Source organism: Hoplias malabaricus, chromosome 17, assembly GCF_029633855.1.
Source record: "Hoplias malabaricus isolate fHopMal1 chromosome 17, fHopMal1.hap1, whole genome shotgun sequence".
NCBI lineage: Eukaryota > Metazoa > Chordata > Actinopteri > Characiformes > Erythrinidae > Hoplias > Hoplias malabaricus.
The window spans coordinates 29,919,392-29,942,402 of NC_089816.1; the positions used below are offsets into that span (position 1 = coordinate 29,919,392).

General features: G+C 38.7%; 1 protein-coding gene across 5 annotated transcripts in view; it reads right to left on the reverse strand.

The window, feature by feature from the left end:
* arhgef9b (Cdc42 guanine nucleotide exchange factor (GEF) 9b) overlaps positions 1-23,011 on the reverse strand; it is a 62,169-nt gene that overhangs the window by 18,260 nt on the left and 20,898 nt on the right. For 2 of the 5 annotated variants that reach the window (XM_066648533.1, XM_066648531.1), the window contains 7 exons: positions 13,334-13,513; positions 12,959-13,048; positions 11,845-12,045; positions 9,335-9,514; positions 6,773-7,005; positions 3,181-3,310; positions 700-831 (listed from right to left, as the gene is read on the reverse strand). In XM_066648533.1, the coding sequence (XP_066504630.1) occupies positions 700-831; positions 3,181-3,310; positions 6,773-7,005; positions 9,335-9,514; positions 11,845-12,045; positions 12,959-13,048; positions 13,334-13,513 (1,146 nt within the window). Of the gene's footprint in view, positions 1-699; positions 832-3,180; positions 3,311-6,772; positions 7,006-9,334; positions 9,515-11,844; positions 12,046-12,958; positions 13,049-13,333; positions 13,514-17,395; positions 17,597-21,527; positions 21,843-23,011 lie in introns of those variants that run through there. The other 3 variants (XM_066648536.1, XM_066648534.1, XM_066648532.1) reach the window with 3 other exon arrangements.

Here is a 23,011-nt window from a genome sequence, read left to right on the forward strand (position 1 = left end):
TGTGCTTCAGGCATCAAATTCTAAATTTGATTATATTTACAAGCACAATGAAGTTGGTCAGTGAAAACATTGGAAATCATATGTTGTACTCGTGCCCATTCAATAAAAGGTCAGCAAAATTAACAAATCCAATGTTCTTGTTTTAATTGCATTTTAAAATTAATATGGATCAGTAGATCAGCCACACACATATTTGCCACAATCACTCTTGGTCTGAGAGACAAAAGTTAGGGTGCCTTTTTGCCAATATCCATAATACTACAGTGATGCCATTGTTTATCTTAAATATAAAAGTGTTCCTACTGGTTTGGAGCAAAACAAAGTAGTTTTCTATGCATCAGGCAAATTAAAATCTTCAGAGGAGACTTCTAGCCACGCTAGCTGTTACTACAGAGGAGGCATGCTTTGTGTCTGCCTTTTACATTCAAACAAATGCTTTCCCAATAAAAATGATCAATTCTACTCTTCTGAGAAGGCTTTACACTAGATGCTGGAACATATTTGTATGGTCAGTGTATTTGAGAGAGAATGGACAGTAAGGGGAAGGTTTTATTTTTGTGGCTGATAGGTGTATACTGCACATATCAGAGGGCATTACTCCTCTATTACCTATTAGAGATCACATGCACTGTCTGATTATAAGACTGACATTTAAAATGTCCACCCACACATGCTTTCTTTAACATAAATGAGTTTTACCTTTTTACACAAAACCAGCTGGTGGTCAAAGAGGAAGAAAACTCTCTGCTGGCTCCTCCCATAAGGCTGGTAGATCCATGACAGTTCCCCTGTGTAGATGAGTTCAGAACTTCTGTCTAGAATGTCATCACCCTAAAAAATAAATAAATAAATAAATAAATAAAGGTGTATTACAATATGCAGATTATTTTGCTGCAAATACTGAATGCAATGCATTACCCTTCACAAAAATATAAAGTAGCAAAGAAAGATAAAAATGGAAACATGGCTAAAAGAAAGTATATAAGAAAAAAATAAATATGCTTTTTTATATATATATATATAAAAAATACATAAGAATTAAAATTAATAAAACGGAAGAAATTAACAAATTTAAATAAAAAAGAAAGGCAAGAAATTAGAATGTAATAATACACAAGAAATGAAGAAAAAAAGGAAGAAAGGAAGAAATTAAGTAAGAAAAAAACATAAGAAATGAAAGAAGAATAAAAGGAAAAAATATAATGCAGGTAAGGAAAAGGGAAGGAAAACTGAAAAGGACAGAAAAAAAAACAGAAGGAAAACTATTTATACATTTGAACTAAAAGAAATCAGCCACATCCTAACATGAGAAAGTGAATAGAGCAGAGGCAGGCTGTTGGGAGATGGACTGATTGCAGTCCCTCCATGTACGGTGTCTCAGACAGTCCTGGTGGCAGGTCTTCAGTCCACTGAGAGGTAATAAGATTAGATCTGAAAGGTGTGACAAGCTCTTTAGACACAAGAGCTGCTGCACTCGCTTCTGCCCGGACCACTCTGCCATGAGAGGGGAATTCAATTATTTCACTGACACTGATGATGCTTTCTCACAGCTGGTTGGTGCACATTGGTAAAAATAGAGCTGCCATCCGTACAGGTGTGAGACATCTGGCTAGACTGACAGCTGATTTAAATTCATCACCTCGTGGCCCTGTGCATAAGAAATCAACGTCATATTCAAATGACGGATAGGAAACCTCCAAAACGGGACGCGATATCTATATTACAGTGTTACATACACAATCATACACAGTACTGTACACAGCCATAGATAGCACTGTGAAAAATATATCACCATTTATTAATTCAATTTCCAGCCATGAGGGCAGATATGGCCTAAAGGTTAGCGAAGTGGGTTTGGGATTAAAAGACTCTTAGTTCATTCCCCTGGAATGGCAAGAAAATGGCAAGAACAAGAGTGGGAGAGAAGCGAAAAGCGCCTTCTGTCTCCTTAACATTCATGGATGAAGTGCCCTTGATCAAGGCACCTAACCACTAAGTGCTTCCCAGGCTCTGTGATTTGCTGCCCAGTGCTCCTGCTTTGTGTGTGTGTGTGTGTGTCTGAGAGAGAAAGAGAGTGTGCTCACTGTTCATTATTGGGTGTTTGTGTGTTTATTGCCAGGGATGTGTTAAATATGTAGATTTTAAAATTTGTTGTGTGACAATAAAAGCATATTTCACATTTAAACCATGGCCGCTGCATATAAATCTAGTCTGTGAGTAGGGTAGATAAGAAAGATAACCCACTTGCATTTTGCAAAGGGGTTATCAATGGAAAGAGCAGTTTACCAAACTGAAGTCATTATCAAATATTTTATCTTTGGGGTGCAGGATAAAATCAAGTGCCACACTTGCTTGAGATATGGGAAAAAAAATATCCAGCACTCCAGTCTAAAAAAAAATGCATAGCTGTCAAGAAGCTGTTACAGAGAAACAGAAAGAAAGACAAATATCATATTAAAAGACACTAAGAAGCTGTCCCTGATGTCAGAAGTACAGATCGGCCACACCGTAGACAAGACCTCACCATCACTGAATGAATGAATTTAGAGTATGAGTAGTAGAAAATACTAAGATTTAAATTTGAAGTTATGGAAAAGTATATCAGAATATTTCCATGGAAAAAAAAGATGCAATGCCTCAAAGGGCAGGTAAAACAAACACTGAAAATAAATGTAGTCGCTGTCCAAAGCACAAAAAGTACCTCCAAAATAATCAAAGGAAAAATACCTTACATTTAAATGGAAGTCAATGTAAATAAGATTTTATTCTTTTTTTATTTTGGAGCATTTCTACTGGTCCATTCATCATGAAATTCTCACACATTGTGAAGGACATCTGCTGCATTCAAATGATAGTAAACTAAAAATTGACAAAAAATAATAATAATTATATTCATGTTTTTCTCTGGACAGTGTTAATTCTTTGTGGAGTCTTATATGTATATATAATATATACATAATCCAACAAATATATGAAAAAAGAACAATAAAAACTGTAGTAGTAAAGAAATAGACAAGTCAAAAATCAATTCATAAATAATGAGCATATTAGAAACTATGTATATGCAATTGCTCATTCACTTGCAAAGAAATCCATGAAAAGTATCAAAAAATATAAATCATTACTTGCGTAATATTACTTATTGAGGTTTGGGGGTTTTAGAAGCATTCCCAAACTGACCTCCCAATCCAGCACAGATGCCTGCCATTGAGCAATTTTGTCTATGTTCTCCAGTCTTCTCTTGCGCTCATTGATCTGCTGGGTGACATTCCTCATGACGGCCAGAGCTGCAGCCACATAGCGGTAATCACTGAAAAAAGAGCAGGGCAAAAAAGACCATTACTGTCACTTCAAAATGCTCAAAGCTCCAAAATAAAAAGTTGTAAGTATTCTAATTTTTTTAATAAAAGGTGAAAAATGTTTCTAATGTTGCAAAGACTGGAATTTTTCTTCAAAGGGCATTTCCTACAGCATTACCATTAGTAATGTTAGCAATGCTGCCGAATGTGGAGCCTATAGAATTTGAAAATCCCATTTCATGGAGAGTAAATATCTTTCTCAAAGTAGGCATGGGCACCTCGGGGACAAAAAAGCATCACACATGAGGCACAATATATCTGTGCCCACTGCCAGTACTGTGCCAGGCGTCATGCAGGGAGTCGTGGGTGAGCCATTTGAGCTTTCTTGGCAGGGCCATTTGTTTGGCTCAGGCAGCTCTGGTTATAAATAACACTGGCTTGAGATCAGATGCAGGCTGCCGAACTTTGCACCAGTAATTGACAATGAGTGAAGACAGCTCCTTGTCTATTGTTCCATTGTTCTGCATCGTCAACATGCAGAAGAAAAACGGCCACCAGAGGAAGGTAGGTTAGTAGACCACTGAGCGTCTGTTTGAAACACCTTCAGTCTGATCTCATTAAATACGAAGTATAATGAAGTGTCAGACCAAGAAGAGGCCTTAAATCACTTTTTTTTCCATTTTTGTCAGATTCAGAAGAATAAGCACCTCCTCGAAAACCTGTCCATTTGTTAAGAGAGAGATAATTCATAGTTCTGAGGAATGGCCACGTATATGTAGATGTCAAAGAAAAAAAAGAAAGTCATGAAGGGAACTTCAGTGTCTTGCTAGATGTTTACCCTTTGTTGAACTACCAAGCTGTTCACGTTTGATTAGAAATGACACCCAGAAATTGAGCTAGATAAGGATTAATTGGAAGGCATCCTCTGTACAGAGCTGGTCAGAGCTGTGCTTTTGTTCCTTTGAGCTTTGGTGAAAGTCTTGACATATCAGTAATTAAATCAGAAGAAGTATAATGAGTGAGAACCACATCCCAATTTTGTCACTGCAGCACAGCAAAAGCAATCTTGTGGACTTTTATTATTATTATTATTATTATGTACATAATTTACATTTACACTTACAAAAATACAAATACAAACACATAAATATAGTAACATGATTTTTTTTCCTAAAAAGTAGTAGATGTGAGTGTGAAGAGCAAAGCTTGTTTCTAGATATCATTCTTGATCATATAGATTTGTTAAATGAACAGGACACTTGATTTAACATACTGATGTATTTATTAATAAATGTAAACTAGTTATTGGATGATAATCTCAAAAAATACTAGACTGCCACAAGAAGAATTTAAGGGGTTAAACCAATGCATTCACATATAGAATATCACTACAGACTTTAGTAATATAATTTGATTCCTTCTAACATGGGAGTGTTGTTTCAGCAAATCAACTCTTACTTCTCAGGTCTATTCTCAGGTCTAAAACCTTTGCAGAATAGTGTGCATAGGTGATAACTTACTTAGGTAAGGCACTCACTTAGCGAGCACATGTGTGCAACCCTGTTTGCAGAAGAGAAACCACCACGATGCTGGGAACTGGTTCTAATTCATTCTAATCAATGAATATTGGTAGCCATGAGACATGGCTTTATATGGTCACTGTAATTAATAAGCAGGATCACTATTTGGCATCTACACCACTTGCCTTGATTCTGATTTCTTTATTTTGTCTCTTCAAATAATTGTAGGTGCATGCTGTATTTTTGCAGTCGCTGTCAGAATATACCCTCACACATATCCTCAAAACAGGAGAACACCAAGAAGGAAGATCTTTCTCAAATATAAGCCAAAATTTTGTTAATTATTTGACATCGCTAATATAAATGAATATAAAATGAACAGTGAATGTTGAATCAAGGCGGTCTTGTTATGGCCGATTGATGGGTGTATACATTTAAGCACAATATTATTCAGAAGCACAAATTTTGATTCACAAATTTTGAATTTTTATATGACCAATAGGTTTCGTGTGGCTGGTAATGACAGAAACAATTTAAAAAGACTTTTACTAGAAATGTACTAGAAGGCAATGCCTCTGTGTCCAAGCAAAACCATTTAATCTGACCACAGAACTGTTGACTTAAAGCTTTTTTCTTTGTCCAGGTGAGCTTGTACAAAATCTATGTGAGCTTTTGCGTGCCTGTCTTGAAGGATTCCTCTTAGGTCTGTGTCCATAAAGCATGTAATGTCTTAAGATGTTGGTACTAGAATTGCTCATATTCATCTGGATCTACTTGATGGTGACCCGTCGGTTCTTGGTGGCCTCTTGTACTGCAATTATTGCCAGCATAGTGGTCATATTTTGCTTCCTACCATGCATTTTCAAAATCATTGTAGCATTTCATAATGATTTGCACTGTGGGCACTTGAAAACTGCCCTTATAGCATTTTCCCATTTTGTGCGCAGCCACAATATTCAGCTAGATGTCCACACTAAAATTTGGCTTTAGTCATGACTTACAATTGACCAGTCACTGAAGCAATGAGGCCATCTTGTCCTGGACCGGTTTTAGCTCCAATCATCAAACAATGGCCAGTGTGCAATCAGCATACAGTATGCTAAATGCTATGATTTACTAATTATAGAACATGTGCCCTGATATTTTCTTAATTATTTTTTTATATAATTTGTATAATTGTTGTTATTGCTTAAATGTCACAGCAATTTTATTTAGCTATTGTTTGTTTAAATATATAGTTATTTTCATAAAGAACAAAACTCTTAAAATCCTTTAAAAATGGAATGGAGAAGGAAAAATAATCCATAAAATAATAATAATAATAATAATTAATGGAGTTTAAAAACCTTGTATAATCCAAACGCACCACAGTTCTGAGAATGAGCTACTACCCAAATCATACCTGCTCTGTGGTGGTCCTGAACATTGAAGAACAGGGGAAGGGGGGTAAAACAAATTATGCAGAGCATAAACAGTCAGTTCTGAATGTTGATGAGGTAAAAGCATGAAAAAGAAAAGTGTAAAGATCTTTGACATGGTCTTAATGATTTGGTCGGAGCATCTCCAAAACTACAGGTCTCACGTGGTCACCTCTCTGAAAGAGGTCATATAATATTTACTTAGTAATTTGTGTTGCTAAAAACCTAGAAACTTCAGTGAAATATAATGCTGAATAAATAATATCCATTCATTAATATGATGATAATTATGATTAGTGCAGATTTGTAAATGCTATTTTACAGAAATGTAAAAACATTAGCAGCCTTTTACATTTTGTAAATATTTAATTTCGGTGTCTTTTCTGTTTATTTACTTAAAGGTTAACACAGCTTTCCCATAATTTAAAGTAAGGTCTCTGACATTTGCACAGTATTCTGTGTGTGTGTGTGTGTGTGTGTGTGTGTGTGTGTGTGTGTGTGTGTGTGAGAGAGAGTGTGCGCGTGCATGTTTTACCTGTGCTCCTGTGCTGTGTATTTGAGAAGCTCAGCAAGCTGCAATGGGTATTTGCAAATCTTCTGCACAGGGGTGAGCAAGAAGCCATCGATCGCAATGTCAATCATCTGCTGAAGGAGGCGGCACGCCTCAAAGAAGTGCTGGTAGCGTCCGTCCTTCATCAGCTTGGACAGCTCCATGCATGCATCCAGATGGTTATTGCAGTATTCAGAGTAAATCCAGAAGCCATCTTGCTGTGAGACAAGACAGAGGACGTTTTCAGATCAAAACAACTGCAGTTTACACACTCAGCTACTACACAGGAAGGGAATGAAGCTGCATTGTGGTCATTTAAAATGTTGTCTCAGAAATACTAACGATATTAAAATGATTTGCAATAATTCGCAAGTACATTTTATTAATTAAAATACATACATGAAAATGTATGTTTATAAACAAGCTCAGGCAAGACTAGATTTGCTGGACCACCATAGACTGCAGAGCCTTTGTCGTGCTAAAAAAGGTTTACAATGCGATTTTAACTAGCCTTGTATAAATTACCCTTAGGGATTAATAAAAGTAGTAATTCTGTCTATCTATCTCCCACAATGTCCCTGCACAGTCATGCTGACCCAGTAACTGTTTATGTGCTGACTAGTAAGATCAGGTTTGTTGGGACAATGAAATGAGTATTGAATGGTAGGATTGTGAGGTATGATGAGCTAACCTGGTGTGACTAAACCTTACTCAGGCCAGTCTGCAAGGTATTCCTAGCTCACTCCATGAGCTACCCTGCTTAGCAAGCTAACCCTTGATTAGCAAGCTAATCAATTATTCTAATTAAGGATGTTGGACAACTATTCAAAACTTAAATTCAACACTGAAACATATTGGCTTCTGAAATATTCCACTCTAACTAACAGAGCCACTTGTTAAAATATGTGGGAGAGTCCCGCACATGTGTACTGCAGCAAAACAGATATTGGAGAAGAGCTTCTGAAATATAGCATTTGCATTTCGATCCCTAAAGGAAAGGAGGCACCTTGTATTTGAATAATGCTTCCGCTCGACACAAGGAAGGATAATACTGCAGAGATGCACTTAGTCCAGGCAGTGCTTGAGTGTGGAATTCAAGGCTACATAAACATAAAGCCTTAGCCAAACACAACTGTTTTTCACTCTCCTACTGCAATTTGGGATGAACAGCATAGATGAAAAGCAGTGGTCTTGGCTGTCAAGCACATAACCCAAGCTCTACAATGCCCTACTTGATTATCCTGGTACCAGTGTGGGGGCAATTAACACATGCTGCTGCTGCTATCTTTTTCCTACTGGAGCTCAGATGTGCTAAAGCAGCCATAATACTTTTTTTTAACAGTTTAGTGAAGGTGTTTGTGTGGGTTTATGTACTACAGCAATCTGAATTATTTTCTAAATTATTATTAAGTGCAATACTTTAAAACAGTAAGCCTCAAATCATGCTGTGTTCCAAAGAGGAAATTTCAGTATAAAAGAACTCAACCAGAGTTCAGAATGCAAATTGTCTGCCCGCACATTAACAATGTTTAATAGCAGTAGTGTCATACAATTTATTAGTGCTTCAATCTACTTGTGTCTCTTTAAATCTGCTGTAAATTTGTACTATCCAACTGCTGTATGTGGATATATTTCCATGCTGTTTGGATGTGTAAAATATCACATAATACCCTGTTATCATCTGCTATCACTAACAATGCTAACTGGGAACAAACTAATAATAAAGACCTAGGGCATATTGTTTCTGAATGCTTAACTGGAACATGGTCAGCTTGGGTCATTTGTAGCTCTGACATCTAATTACGAGGTAAATGGAACACAAAATTAATATATGCCCTACTGCTGTTTTTCCCTCCTGGAGCTCAGGAGTCGTCATACTACATTTTTTTACGTTTTATTTTTTACACTACCCTCCAGTGAAGATATGTGTGTGGGTTTATGTACTAACAACATCTGAAATATTTTGCTCATTTTCTAACAAATTTATCCCCTTAAATCTGAACTGATCCACATTTTTGCTGTAACTCCACCATGGCTACATCTACAACATATCTCCCAACACATTTGAATTTAGTATTCGGTGTCCTTAATGTCTTTGTTCAAACTTAAGAATGTAGAATCTCTAAAATAAACTGCCTTAGAATAAACTGCTTTGGTTACTATGGCTTTAAAACATGCTAACTACATCTGCTAGGATTTTGTGCCCTGTGCTGGGCCAAACGCCAAAGCAGCTGAGGCTGAAACACTCCTTGCATATTCAATGTCAAGGAGAGTGGCCACAGAGATGGTTTTCATATCACAAAAACAATACCTTTAAAAGTGTTTAATATTAACAACAAACCCTTTCAATTCCAAAAGCCAATAATGTTTTAACGAGACCACATTAATAGACCATATCTTCCTTCAGCTACTGTAAAGTTTCTTGAAAAACACACTCTTAGCAGCAAGTATAATGGTTCATAAAGCTTTATCCATGTGTACATATATTATTTATAAATTACATTATAGCAGTCACTCTCAGCACCAGATATTCATTAAAGAACTTACATGTTCCAGGAAGCATGGTCCTATTTCACTGAGATGGGGTTCCTCTGTGTTGTACTGCTTTTCTAAATCCCGAACAAATCCCATCTGAAATCTGTAGATGTCCTCAATGTTCCCAAAAATTACCTTTAGCTGGTCATCATTGAACATGTCAATCCTCTTTCTGCACTGCCTCAAGTAACCCTGCATAAGAGAAAAACATTGTTTTTATTTCTAACATGCTTGCCAGTGTGTATCACAGATCTGTAAAATCAGGTAAATTCAGCCTTTACAAAAAGAGCTTACATTCAGTATTGCGGTTAGACATATTTGAAATGTCCCATTGCCATTACCCTGCCATATTTGTACAGTGCTATTTAAATATCAACTCCATCCAGCACATGGCCACTATTTATACAACAACGAGGAGAGGAAAATAAATAAATTTTAACAACCGCCTCTGACTCTAAGCAGCCCAGACTATTGATTTGCTGATATGAATTTGAATCATTTGGATGAGTCAGAGAAGAGAGTTTTTGAATGAGTGTGTGATCTCAGCCAGAGAGATGTGGATGTGAAAGGGCAGATGACTAGCCTGCTAGCTGTTTCATCCCCAGAACCCATAAAAAAGCCAAACAAACACACAGGATTCAAGAATAAGTCATCTGAGTAAAGACTGTTTTTCCCCCTTCCACTGTTCATGCCAGTGTGCTAACAGACTTTTCACGTTCAGAGGATAACAGACAAAGGTTATGTCGGTAATGTCCCTTCTGCCAGAGCCTTTGGGAATTTTGCTAACATTCCTCACACTGAAATGTTATGACAATGTTTTAACACTGAGCACAAGTCTGAGAGAGTCATCTGTTTGATGTATTCATTTCAGAGTAGGAGGTACAGTACACACTGTATGACAGGATGTGTCACACCTATACTGTATGGGATTTCAAAGGTGTGTGTGTTCGCACACAGAACCCAAACAGTTATCACAAATTATTACAGGAATATTAGAAGCATTGTAAGCTTAGACACCCATATAAACCTGATGCTGTATCCATTCACTTAAAACAAAAAGGTATGGCTCAATGTTTACATTTTTCAACCTTACTCTTTACATCAGCATGCACTAGTTTATCCCAATTATTATTTGGAAAAAACAGGAACGACAAAGCAATTTTTAAAATAGACATTAATTAAACTACTGTGAAATACTGTTATTTATATTATTTTCTTATTCAATTTATGATTTTAATCATTTTAAATTATTTAACTCTTTGTTTTAATATCTTATATTATTTGATTGTAAGTCGCAGGTACATTAAAAGTGCTCTAAAATGTGTATTATTATTATTATTATTATTATTAATAATCATAATAATAAAAATAAAAAATAAATATAAACCAATGAGGAATACATTTTTAGGCCTATGTTTCTATCTTGGATTATTTATATTGAGCGACATATTTACCTCAAATATTTACCTTCAACTGGTTAAATAAATAAAATAGACAGATATAATTGAATGTATGTAGAAAATATAAAGACAATATTCTTAAGTCGACGCAATTTTATAAGTATATGCTTTTATTGAGTGATAATTCTATAAAAATGTAGTGAAAATACTATAAATAATATATTCTGCTATAAGGCTTTCAATCTAAATGCACACTCAAATTAACCTGCAAATCCCTCTGGGAATCCTTTGCTGATTTTCAAATGTTTTCAAACATTTGTGAGAAATATTTAAATGAATGTTGAAACCCAATCAATAACACAAAACAGAACTCACACCCATAATTTTATGATTTAATTTAAAACTCCACACTCAGATAAAGCTTTCTGAGCAGAAAAATATAGGGAAACTAGTTCTATTTCTATGATGTATAGGACCTGGAAACTCTGAATGTGCAATGGTTGAATAAAGCCTAGAAGTGTCAAATGGCATTCCCTGAACTGAAATGCCTAGCCGTGCTCAATGGCATTTAATAATATACACTGGCTGTAGTGTTCAATGGCATTTCGACATCTTCCTCTTCTTTCTTTTCTTTACTTGTTCCATGCTGTTGTAAATTATTAGTGTTCTTTCTTCACGTTTAAGGTTTTACTGCCTGCTGGCACCACGTAAGAAAAAACGACCTGATATTAAAGCATCAAACCCAGTCAGTTTCCAAAGAACACGCAGTGCCCCGGTTTACTTCTCTCATAGATCAGTCATTAGAATCAGCCTAATGGAATTTATTTAACTGTGAGAAATCAACAATACTTTTATTTGCCCTATAATTCAAAGCTCTTTCTCTCTACCAAATAACACCATATCTTCTCCTCCACAAAGCAAAACTGAATTTCTTAATTTTATCAATAAGCCAGAGGTAGAGAAAGAAATAAAGTACATTTGTGTACATTAATTTTTTTTCTATAGGTTACGTAATCCTAATGGATTGTGGCATTTGCCCTGGCATCATTGACAAGGACATGACTCTCAAGCAGTGGTGAAATTAGCCATTTAGAGATGGGGGACCTGCATGTTCAGCTGTACCTCACATATATCCTTCAGGTGTTTGATGTAATGGCGTTCGGTGCTCATAATCTCATTGATGACGTTGGCCCTCATCTGGTCCCTGTTCTGCAGAGGCTGCCCCAAGCAGAGGCAGTCATTGCCTGGGTCGAGGTGACCATTTTGGACCTCGCTAGTGCCCTCCACCGGCTCCACAGCCCGATCCTCTTGGTTCACCCACAGCTAAGAGAAAAGGTGTAGAAACAATCATTATGGTCATACACAGTTGACATTATGGTTATGATTCATTTCTATGCTGATAGAAATGACACCGGAATTTAACCTCCATTTAATCTGTTTTTCTGGGTGTTAGCGGCACCATTTTTTCAAGGCCACACAGCAATGTACATGTATAATCATGTTTTATCTGGAACTTTTTTTTTTCCTTGTAACTTACTGAACACATAAATGTTAAAACCTGGATCCATACATTGTCCACACTTTGCTCCAAGAAATTTATGTTGAAAACAGTGCTTCTTTCTTTGCCCTGGAGCAGGATCTTGTCCTTAAATGATTCAATATCAATAAACAGCAACTCAGCCATGGTCTTCAAGGATGTCTGAGTGCCTAAAAAAATATTCCCTGCTCATGTCACTGATGCAGCGGGGTTCCACTGCTCCAAAATTACACCCCTAACCAGTGAATTAACTCAGTGTGACAACAGAGAGCCTCTTAAAACATAGGCATCCGCTAAATTATGAAACTTAGCGTTTGGCTAGAGACATGTCGAAATTCTAAAAGTTACAGTGCAAACAGAAAAAAATGAGATGTCACCTCACAAAAACAAGCAAAGAGAGGGGGTGGTATCAAATAGAATGTGATGCAGCTCACTACAGAGAATGCTACCAAGCGCTGACATGAAGCCTGCAGTTCCAAAAAGAGTCATACTTACTACATTAAATGATGCATCCAAAGTAGGCACATCACGGAATGGTAACATACATCGAATGCTATTCCGACTACAAAAGTCTACAAGCTCTAACATGAAGAACACTAAGAGCATGATCTCTGCCTGACGTGCTTTGATGCTCGTGAGGTGGCTGCATTTGACAAATTTGGCAGCGCTTGATGAAATTGGATGAGCCAGGAAACGCACCTTTGCTGCTGTGTTTTGGAACCTTGGAGTTGCTATAGGGTTGATATAGAAAACCTGTTTTGTTTGAGGTTGAGGAGGGTGGGGTTCAACCTTGAGAAAGAATGACAAAAATACAATTTGGTTCAACATAATCTTGAAGGAATCGAGAATGGGTTCAGTGAAATGGAAATGGGTGGGGAGCTGTGCTTGTCAAAAGTTTTCACCTTTGCTTTATGTCTTCCATAACACAGCTAAAAACATATAATCATACTCAGGGTTAAAAACAGCGATTGCTTGAGTTATGAAAACGATTATCCGGATGATCGATGACACTGGGAATCAATAATGTCTTAGAAGAATGCATCGATCAAAGACATGGCTAAAGGCCAAGCTTACCCTCACAAAGCTGGCTGGGAACCATCCTTCCTCATCATCGATTTGGCCCCACCACCAGTCCTTGTTAGAGGCATCCAGGACTTTGATGACGTCCCCTGCCTTAAACGCCAACTCCCGGTCAGCCATGGTCACATGATCCCATACTGCCTCTGCGCTGACAATTGAACCTCCGCTGATCAGCTGTAGAGAAATGAATAAAAGACCGTGAATTTAATTTAAATTGTTGTTTTTGTTCTTCTGGGAACATGCTGTTGTTATAAATTTGTTCAAAGGGCAAATGTGTATTTCTACTAAAAAATTTGCTTGATCTCAATTCTTGGATATTAACTTCTTCATTATTATTTACATTATTATATATTACATTTCAAAAAGTGGTATCTGTAGTAACAAATATATTTATTTTTTATTTATATTGCTCTAGAATTCTTGTGTCAATCATCTACAGATTCCAAAATGGAATGCTGAATCACTACAGTAGATTTTGCTCCCCTGCCCCAGCACAATTCTTCCACGTACATTATCTATTATGCATTTGCAATAAACGAGGGTGAATCCAAACAGAAAAAAATATCCATCCATTCATTCTGTTATAGTCTGTAAACACTTAATCCTGTTCAGGGTTGCGGTGGGTCAGGAGGCTACCTGTGGATATTATAAACAAATATTATTATAAACAAATGTGTTTTTGGACTGAGGAAGGAATCTGGAACACCTGGAGGACACCTATGCAGACACAGGGAAAACACACAAAGCTCCTCACAGGCAGTCACCCGAGGTGTGGTTTGTATACACAACCACAGAGCTCTTTGTTGCCCCAACATGCAGCCCCAGAAAATATCCATTACTGAGAAAATGTATTTCAGAACACACCTAGAGTAACGTGTTATAAGTTTCATTTTGAATTTAGACTTGAGAATCTTTCTTTGACTTTTTCTGCATTTATGAAGTTAATGTTTTGGTCAACTGTCCCTTAGGCAATGACTATTTCAACAGTTCCAAGGCCTTTTTGACCTGGTCCAGAAAATTAGGTTGCATCAAACAAGGCCTCGATTTAGACCTTTTTTTCCATTATATCCCATGAGGTATAACTGAGTGACTGTCACCAGTTTTGCTTGTGATGTAAGTCCATGGCATAATCCCTTATGCTCTCAGCTTAAATAAAGATTCCTAATGATGCAAGCAGAAAAGGCAAATCACAAGAATATCAAGGAAAAGATCTGCCCACAACAATTTCTGTGTACTTGCAATGATTAAGAAAGGTACTGGGCTTACTTATAAGTTGCACATTCATTAAATCCATTTGTATTCTTGGGAGGCAGCCAGTGGACTAAAGGCCAATCTCATTAAGACTGAGGAGAAAGCATTAGGTAGCGCCAACCGTATCAACCCGCCCTACAGTGCTAGCCTCATCCAGCTGAAGAATTCCTCATTCACCTTGAAACAGACACAGTCAACCTTGGCATGTTGTGAGGGAAAATTTGATATTCTTGCCACAGAGCACTCACTCTTAAAAAGCAAGGAAAACATGCTCATTCGAGACAGTCCAGCCTGCACTGCGGACTGAAGCTCAAATGTAAAAACAGCAGAGTCTGTGTGAAGTGGTGATTCTGATGAACAAAGCTTGACACGGTGAGTTGGATCTCTCTATGCTCGGGGCTGGGAGGTGTATAATGTATGCTGGAATATTATTAGAAATGATACATGCATCAAGATCTAGTCAATGGTGACAGAAAAAGTTGGATGAAATATCAGAGAGGAAAGAAATGAATCAAATCCAAACCTCCAACAAATCTAGCTTGAAATTGCAAACATTGTGTGATATTTTGTTGTTAGCTTAGGGCTGGACAATACAGCCAAAAGTTATATCATGATATTTTTCTTCATTTCAGTGAATACAATATAATTCCAATATCGATATGAAAAATACAAAAGCCACAGAAAAACATCCACAAACAAGAAACAAAACGCCAGAAAATCACAAACCTCTTGGCTTTGTCAAAAGATATTAGTTTAATATGTTAATACATTAAGTTTCGTTTCAATAAATGCAGATTGGATCTCCAGTGGATGGAGATAAATAATACTCAACCCAAACTACTGTGAAGACCAAATGGAGTGGTTCGGTGATGAGAAGAGGTATCCCTGCTGTAAAAATAGCATTAGGAATCATTGTACATATGTATATGTCCTCAGAATATTACCAGAATTAGTAAAGTAACTTTTAACTGTAAAAACTAAATCTTGTTTTATTTTCTCCAATGCCACGAAGCACAAGAATATCTTTGTTGTTTGTTTACCCCTGCTGTTTGAATGCTGCCCCCTAGTGCAGTGCTCATACTACATTCAAGTTTGCTGACTGAGAATTATGTGTACATATGACGCACGTGTTCGCACATGTTCACAGACACTCATACGAGGTATTTGCAGAAGTATAAACTGTCCCTTAAGTTTAGTAGTATTAGGACATAACAAAAACTTATTTCACTAATATTAAATATAATATTTTTTCAAATCATGGTGGCGCAGCAGGTAGTGTCGCAGTAGTCACACAGCTCCAGGAGCCTGGAGGTTGTGGGTTCGATTCCTGCTCTGGGTGACTGTCTGTGAGGAGTTGGTGTGTTCTCCCCGTGTCAGTGTGGGTTTCCTCCGGGTGCTCCGGTTTCCTCCCACAGAATGTGTGTGTGTGTGTGTGTTGCCCTGTGAAGGACTGGCGCCCCCTCCAGGGTATATTCCCGCCTTGTGCCCAATGATTCCAGGTAGGCTCTGGACCCACCGCGACCCTGAATTGGATAAGGGTTACAGATAATGAATGAATGAATGAATGAATGAATGTATGTTACTTTTAAGGTAATATTTTTTTCAGTCAAAACACTGCATTAAGATTACAAAGGAGTTTTTCTAAGATGAAATGTACACTAGGCTACCGAAAAACAATGTTCAAAATATGAACTGATTTATTTTATTAATGTAAATAGAAATATCATCGTATACTGTGATAGAGTGACATAGAGTGGCAAATTATTATGGCAGTAGATATTATCAAATTGATCCGGCACTACACTTGCATTTAGGGAGGATCAGCCTAATTGTGTGCTTGATGGAAGATCTCATCATTTATAACCCAAACGAACATTGTATCAGATCAGCTGAGGACAAAGATGAGGAGGCCATGAGTGACTATGGAACCAAATGTTTAGCTTAGCCACAGGTCCAATTACTCCAGCCCTGCTGCTCCAGTCACAGCTGCCTAAACCTTTCCTTGGGTTTATGCCAAACACAAAAAAAACCCTGCAATGAATTCCTGATATCCTCGACCACTAGTACATATGCCAATACACAACAGAATGTTCTCCGTGTTTGTGTGAGGTTTTAATGAATCTTTTCCACTGTAACAAGCCCAAAAAAATCTAACACCATATCAGTTATCCATGCAAGCAAACCAGGAGCAGATATATCAAATTAGCTCTAACTGCTCTATATGTATCTCAAGTATACCCCATTAGTCATTCAACAAGCATATCTAGTTCATCTTGTGGGCACAAAATCAAGTGGAAAACATGAGCTGCCGCTATATCAAGATCATTATGATTCATATGCCTTTGATGCCTCCTCTCCTTACGGAATCCCAGGGCTTCTCTGAACATGTCTGAATAAATTATTGTTACATAATCAATCGCTCTGCTTTGCCTAGCGCTTCTTCCAAAGCATCCTCCTTCATGTGAACAATTTCACAGCCAAGGGTTCTAAAAACGCCAGTCTCAAGCAGCAGCGAGGGATATAGAGACATGATCTGAATACGAGGAGAAAACAAAGGGGCAATATAAGCAAAGGAGCATGCAGCCCTTATATACATGGTCCACAGAAGCAGCTTCAAATGCTCTTATCATGAGAGGAATCATAGCAATAAAAACATATTTCATTTTAGCAGTCAGACAGTTTGTTTTTCTCATCTTCCTTTGGATGAATGAGCCAGCCCTTAATCCTTCACAGATTTCATTAAGGTCTTTATGCAAACATCACTAAACCGTACCTTGATTAAAAAAAATTAAAAGACGGTCTTACCATGTTTGTGGCAGCTACGTGCAAATGTTCGGCGAGAGTATGCATGGACTTAGCCGGCTCAAATATTCATGGTGCATGAAGGAAAAATAAAAAACAACAATGTAACATCCGAATCATTCATAAGCCTTCCAGGAGAAAAAAGGCTGAAAACTGCAAGGCGTTATTCAGCAGCTCAGGTAGTCGGCAGCACAGCATCCTCTAAGCATTCCACAGCTTCACTGAAGCGCCAGTCTATGTCTGGCAAAAGATATTATGTAACACACTTGTGTCCTGGGTGTGAGGGCCAATCAAAGTTGCTCTGCTACCAAGCAGCATGAAAAAAGGAAAAGAAAAAAAAAATCACTGAGACACACAAACACACACACACACACACACAAAACTTCTCCTTGGTGATGAAACAGCATATCAAAAGAATTCCTATCTTCTTCAATTTGTCTGAAAGGAACTGTACCTTTGGCATATGGTGTGCTGGACAGCTAATGACACAAGTGCAAAAAAAAAAAAAAAGATCTTCAAACATGCAGTACATTCTACAACCAAACGTAGTCCGGTCCCTAACCGATAAGCGATTTTAGGATTTTTCTGTGGATTCTCACAGCTGTTTGGGGTGAAAATTGAATTCGGGAAACTGCCACGTGTTCCAGAAAGTGAAGAAATGTGGCACTACACGCTCTCCCGCATGTGACAGCACTTCTGCATGCATTAAACATTCATACTTCTGATATATTTCTGTGATCAAATCATCCTATAACAGCTGATTCAGAATACTTTTCCTCTAAAACATTTCAAAGCTCAGCATGACATCCTTAGAACTTTTTTTTTTAAATCAACATGAAACAGATTACATCATTTCAACTTTGTGCACAAACAAACTGTAGCCAACCCTGACCTACAGATTAACACCACTGTCATTTCTATATCTTTAGTTCAGGTGTAATGCACAATTGTGTAATGCCCCAGTATAAACCCCAGCATATTAGGAGTCCAAGTAGAAAATGAAAGCTTAATTGCCCAGACATGGACTAGCACTGTGTGGAAAGAGAGACTATGAACATAGTGGCCTGCATTCATTAAAGGTGTGCACTGTCAAATCTGATCATTAAATGTGTGTACACACATTTCAGGGATCATTTACTTTTTTGTCAATAACATTTATGGTCTAACTCTACTATCAACGCGTGTATTATGAGTACTTTTATCATTATAGTTTAACCAAATTAAATAATGCTTGATTCGTTTGATGACTGAATTGTATGCACAATTTAATGTAGTTCATTTTTACAGTGTCCTTTTTTATACACTTCTGCCACCCAAGAAATAAACCTAACACACCTAATATATCGTAAGACTACAATGAACATATTCATTCATTCATTGTCTATAACCACTAATCCAATTCAGGGTTGCAGTGGATCTGGAGGCTACCCGTAATCACTGGCCACAAGGCGGGAACACACCCTGGGTGCCAGACCATCCCGGGGCAACACACATTCACACCTTCACTCAAGCCTAAGAATATTTTTGAGTAGCCGATCAACCTACTAACAAGGAAACCCACGCTAACACCCATAAAGTACTCCTCACAGGCTCAAACCCTCAACCCCAGGACTCTGGAGCAGTGTGACAGCAACACTACTTGTCAATGATAACTTCACATGAGAACCAAACAAATCATCTTAATTTTCAATAGAAGTTAATGTAAAATGTATTCCAAAGGACTATTTCTCTAAGTCCATTCATCATGAAATTTTCACACAATGTGAAGAACAGCTGCTGTGTTAAAATGTTGTAGTAAACTAATACTCAACAAAAATGACAATATGTTCCAGCCATCATATTTCTAACAACATAAAGCAGTACACTCACTGCTCAATGTCAAACTCCACCTTTGAGCACAGGATTCCATCTTTCTATAGACTCACGATCAGAACATCTACATGAATCGAGGTATGCTTCAAGTAAATATGTTAACAAGCCATGAAGAGGCAGCACTTAACTCCACACTTTAAATCTGATTCATCAACTGCTCTAAAGTCTGTTTTTTTCCATGTGGTATTTCATTCAAAGTGGTAAAATCCATGCTCATTTTTATGCCACTTTGAAAAACAAGGGCCAATATTTTTACTATCAATGTGTAACGCTACACAATCGAATGGGATTTCTGTATAATTAACTTTAATCATTCTGGTTTTTATGTAAAATGTTCCATTCACAGACATAATAGAAGCCTTAGCTTTATATGAGTGTTAACTGTAACTTATCCTTTTCTTCACCATCAGCACTGGCCAAGTTTTCAGGTTATTTAACTCTTTCAAGTTTACAATTCAAACACTTCATGGACATTTTTAGTAACTCACTCATTCACATTAAGCAGGTTGAGGATCTGCCACTAGGTGGCAAATGTTGCACCCAGATAACAAACAAATGCAAACATGCATATTATAGTTCATTCATTCATTCATTCATTATCTGTAAGCGCTTATCCAATTCAGGGTCGCGGGGGGTCCAGAGCCTACCTGGAACCATTGGGCGCAAGGCAGGGAATACACCCTGGAGGGGGCGCCAGTCCTTCACAGAGCAACACAGACACACACATTCACTCACACCTACGGACACTTTTGAGTCGCCAATTCACCTGCAACGTGTGTTTTTGGACTGTGGGAGGAACCCGGAGCACCTGGAGGAAACCCACGCAGACACAGGGAGAACACACCAACTCCTCACAGACAGTCACCCGGAGCAGGAATTGAACCCACAACCTCCAGGCCCCTGGAGCTGTGTGACTGCGACACTACCTGCTGCGCCACCATGCCGCCCTGCATATTATAGTATCTGATGAAAAAGAAGGGCATGAATATTTATTAGGTGACAACTGGAGGCCAGCAATTGGTCAGAAATGAATAGCCCCCCCTATTTTCTGTAAATAAAGTAGTGGATCACATATTTGGGGATGAAGTCTCTTAAGTATTCAGATTTTTCACTCCACCTTAAATGGAGGGGGCGGGGGTGTATTGGACATTCTACTGAAGGTCAGCTTTAGCTTCATCACCACAAGCAGATCACCAGAATGCAACCACTACACCCTTTAAGGTGGAAACCAACATCTATATAAGAAGCCAACTTCAGCTTCCTATCAGTCTGCACGTCCAAGGTCATGGTGCAATGCAGAAGGCAGTTAAAGCTCAGTCTGTGGTCAAACTGCCATCAGCATGTGGCCACCGTTATTAAAGGTATGTGATTTATCTTTTCTCGTTCTTCTGTAACTGTGTTTTCACTTCGTTTTTGTTTACTTGTTTGTTGTTGTTTTTAAAAGGAGCCTGCGTCTCTTCTTTTTAAATGAACCAGAAATGGAACCAGAGGGGGGCAAAAAGACCTCAGTCCTATTTGTGTTCATACTGTAAGCAGACTTTAAAGTGGACTCTTCGTGTTTAGCACTGATGATATCTCAGACCCCTTCTTCTTCACATTTCGGATCCTTCCATACTCAGACCCCAGCTGTGCAACACTGAATTATGGGTTGTGGATTCTAGCCACCTGTCATGTTTACATACGTGTGTGTACATGAGAGAGAGAGAGAGAGAGAGAGAGAGAGAGAGAGAGAGAGAGAGAGAGAGAACACTGTAACGTTACGTTCGTGTTCTTCATCTCGCTGTAGGGATTGACTCAGGCTTAATGCCAACATTTTGGTCTTTATCCTCAAAGAACTGGCAGGTGCCCTTAATTTCAGCGTTCTCACCGCTTGTGGTGTTCTCACGTGTGTTCATACGCTCGTGCCTCATCTCTTCACTTTAATGCTGCACTGCAGCGAGGTTTCTGTTGCATCTTCCCGAGACCCCACAATCCCACGTGCAGCCGTTGTCCTCGAGCTCGTACGGTTCGGTCCATAAAGACTGCAGCTGTAGGCTAAATGACGAGCCTCGAGGCCGTAAACCAGAAGCACAGGACCGGGGCCGCTGTTTTCACAACGCACTAACCACAACACGAGCCGCAAAGGAAGCGAACCGTTTTGTATCCGTTTAGAAGGGTCTGACACTGTTTCACCTGCCCCAGCGGACTGAGACTACTCGAAAGGTTAAAACGGCCCGAATGTGAAAACGCCCTAAGACACAAAGAAGGCAAAGAGAAGCCTCACCATCGTCATCCTCATTCAGCGTCTGTTAGGAGCTGCTTCTGAAGCAGGCGGACGCCAGCCGGTCGCAGCTGGCGGCTGTTGCTGTTGCTGTTGTTGTTGTTGCTGCTGTATTCCGCTTCGTCTGGACGACGACAACCGGTGCGCGCGCATAGATGGCAGCACCAGCAGCAGCGCAGAGGGGTTTCTACGGTGAACGCGACGTGTGGACGCAGCTGCGCGAGACTGCAGACGGAGCGCGCGTGTTAATGAACGCACTGTGAAGCTTCATAAGCGCTGACAGAGGTGACAAAAGCGTAAAGAGGGTAAATACTCTCCAGTATTTTATCCCATTTTCCTGGCTTCTCACCAGTCTCAAACCAGCCTCAGAGCCGTTAGGGCAGATGAAAGAATCTGTTTTATCTTTTTTTCGACCTGAATATCCCACCTGTGCTCTCTGAACGTTAAATGTTCCGTGCTCGTTCATCGTCACGCAATTCCTCTAACGGGATCAATAAAGGTGTTTCTTCTCCTTCTTCTTCAAACCCCTTTTAAAACAGCGATATAACGTAATGCCGTCGCTGTCCAAAGAAAAACGTTTATGTGCTTTTATCAGTGTTTACTTTTCAATGTCATTTGAACACAGCAGCTGTCCTTCACGTTGTGTGAACATTTAATAATGAACGGACCAATAGAAATGCTCCAAAAAAATCTTTTTACTTTGACTTCCACTGAATATTTTCCATCTCCTGTAAAGTTACTATTTTGAAAATACATGTTTTTATTTGGATAGTCACAACGCGTTTCAGATTCAGAAACACTTTATTGATCCCAGAGGGAAATTGCAGTTCTTACAGTTGCAATCGTTTAATTTTCTGTTACATTATCTGTACTAAAATAGCAGGTTAGTGTCGCAGTCACACAGCTCCAGGGGCCTGGAGGTTGTGGGTTCGATTCCCGCTCCGGGTGACTGTCTGTGAGGAGTTGGTGTGTTCTCCCTGTGTCTGTGTGGGTTTCCTCCGGGTGCTCCGGTTTCCTCCCACAGTCCAAAAACACACCTTGGTAGGTGGATTGGCGACCCAAAATTGTCCGTATTGAGTGAATGTGTGTGTGTCTGTGTTGCCCTGTGAAGGACTGGCGCCCCCTCCAGGGTGTATTCCCGCCTTGCGCCCAATGATTCCAGGTAGGCTCTGGACCCACCGCGACCCTGAACTGGATAAGGGTTACAGATAATGAATGAATGAATGATTTGTTGAAGCACTGGCATTTCTGACAGCAGTGCTGCAGCCAGTATGTTCTTATTCTGAGTTATTGTTTTGTCCTGTGGCCCTGCCCACGGCCCAATCTCCAGTACCTTTTCCACCCAGATATGAAACACATTTATAGAGATATCATTAGTTTCTACCAAACTCAAAAACATCAGCAAAGTGGTCCTTGGACCCATCTTGCTCTCATTCTTTTAGGATTAATTTCCTCAACCTGGTAACCCATGAGAGCTCCGCATGTTG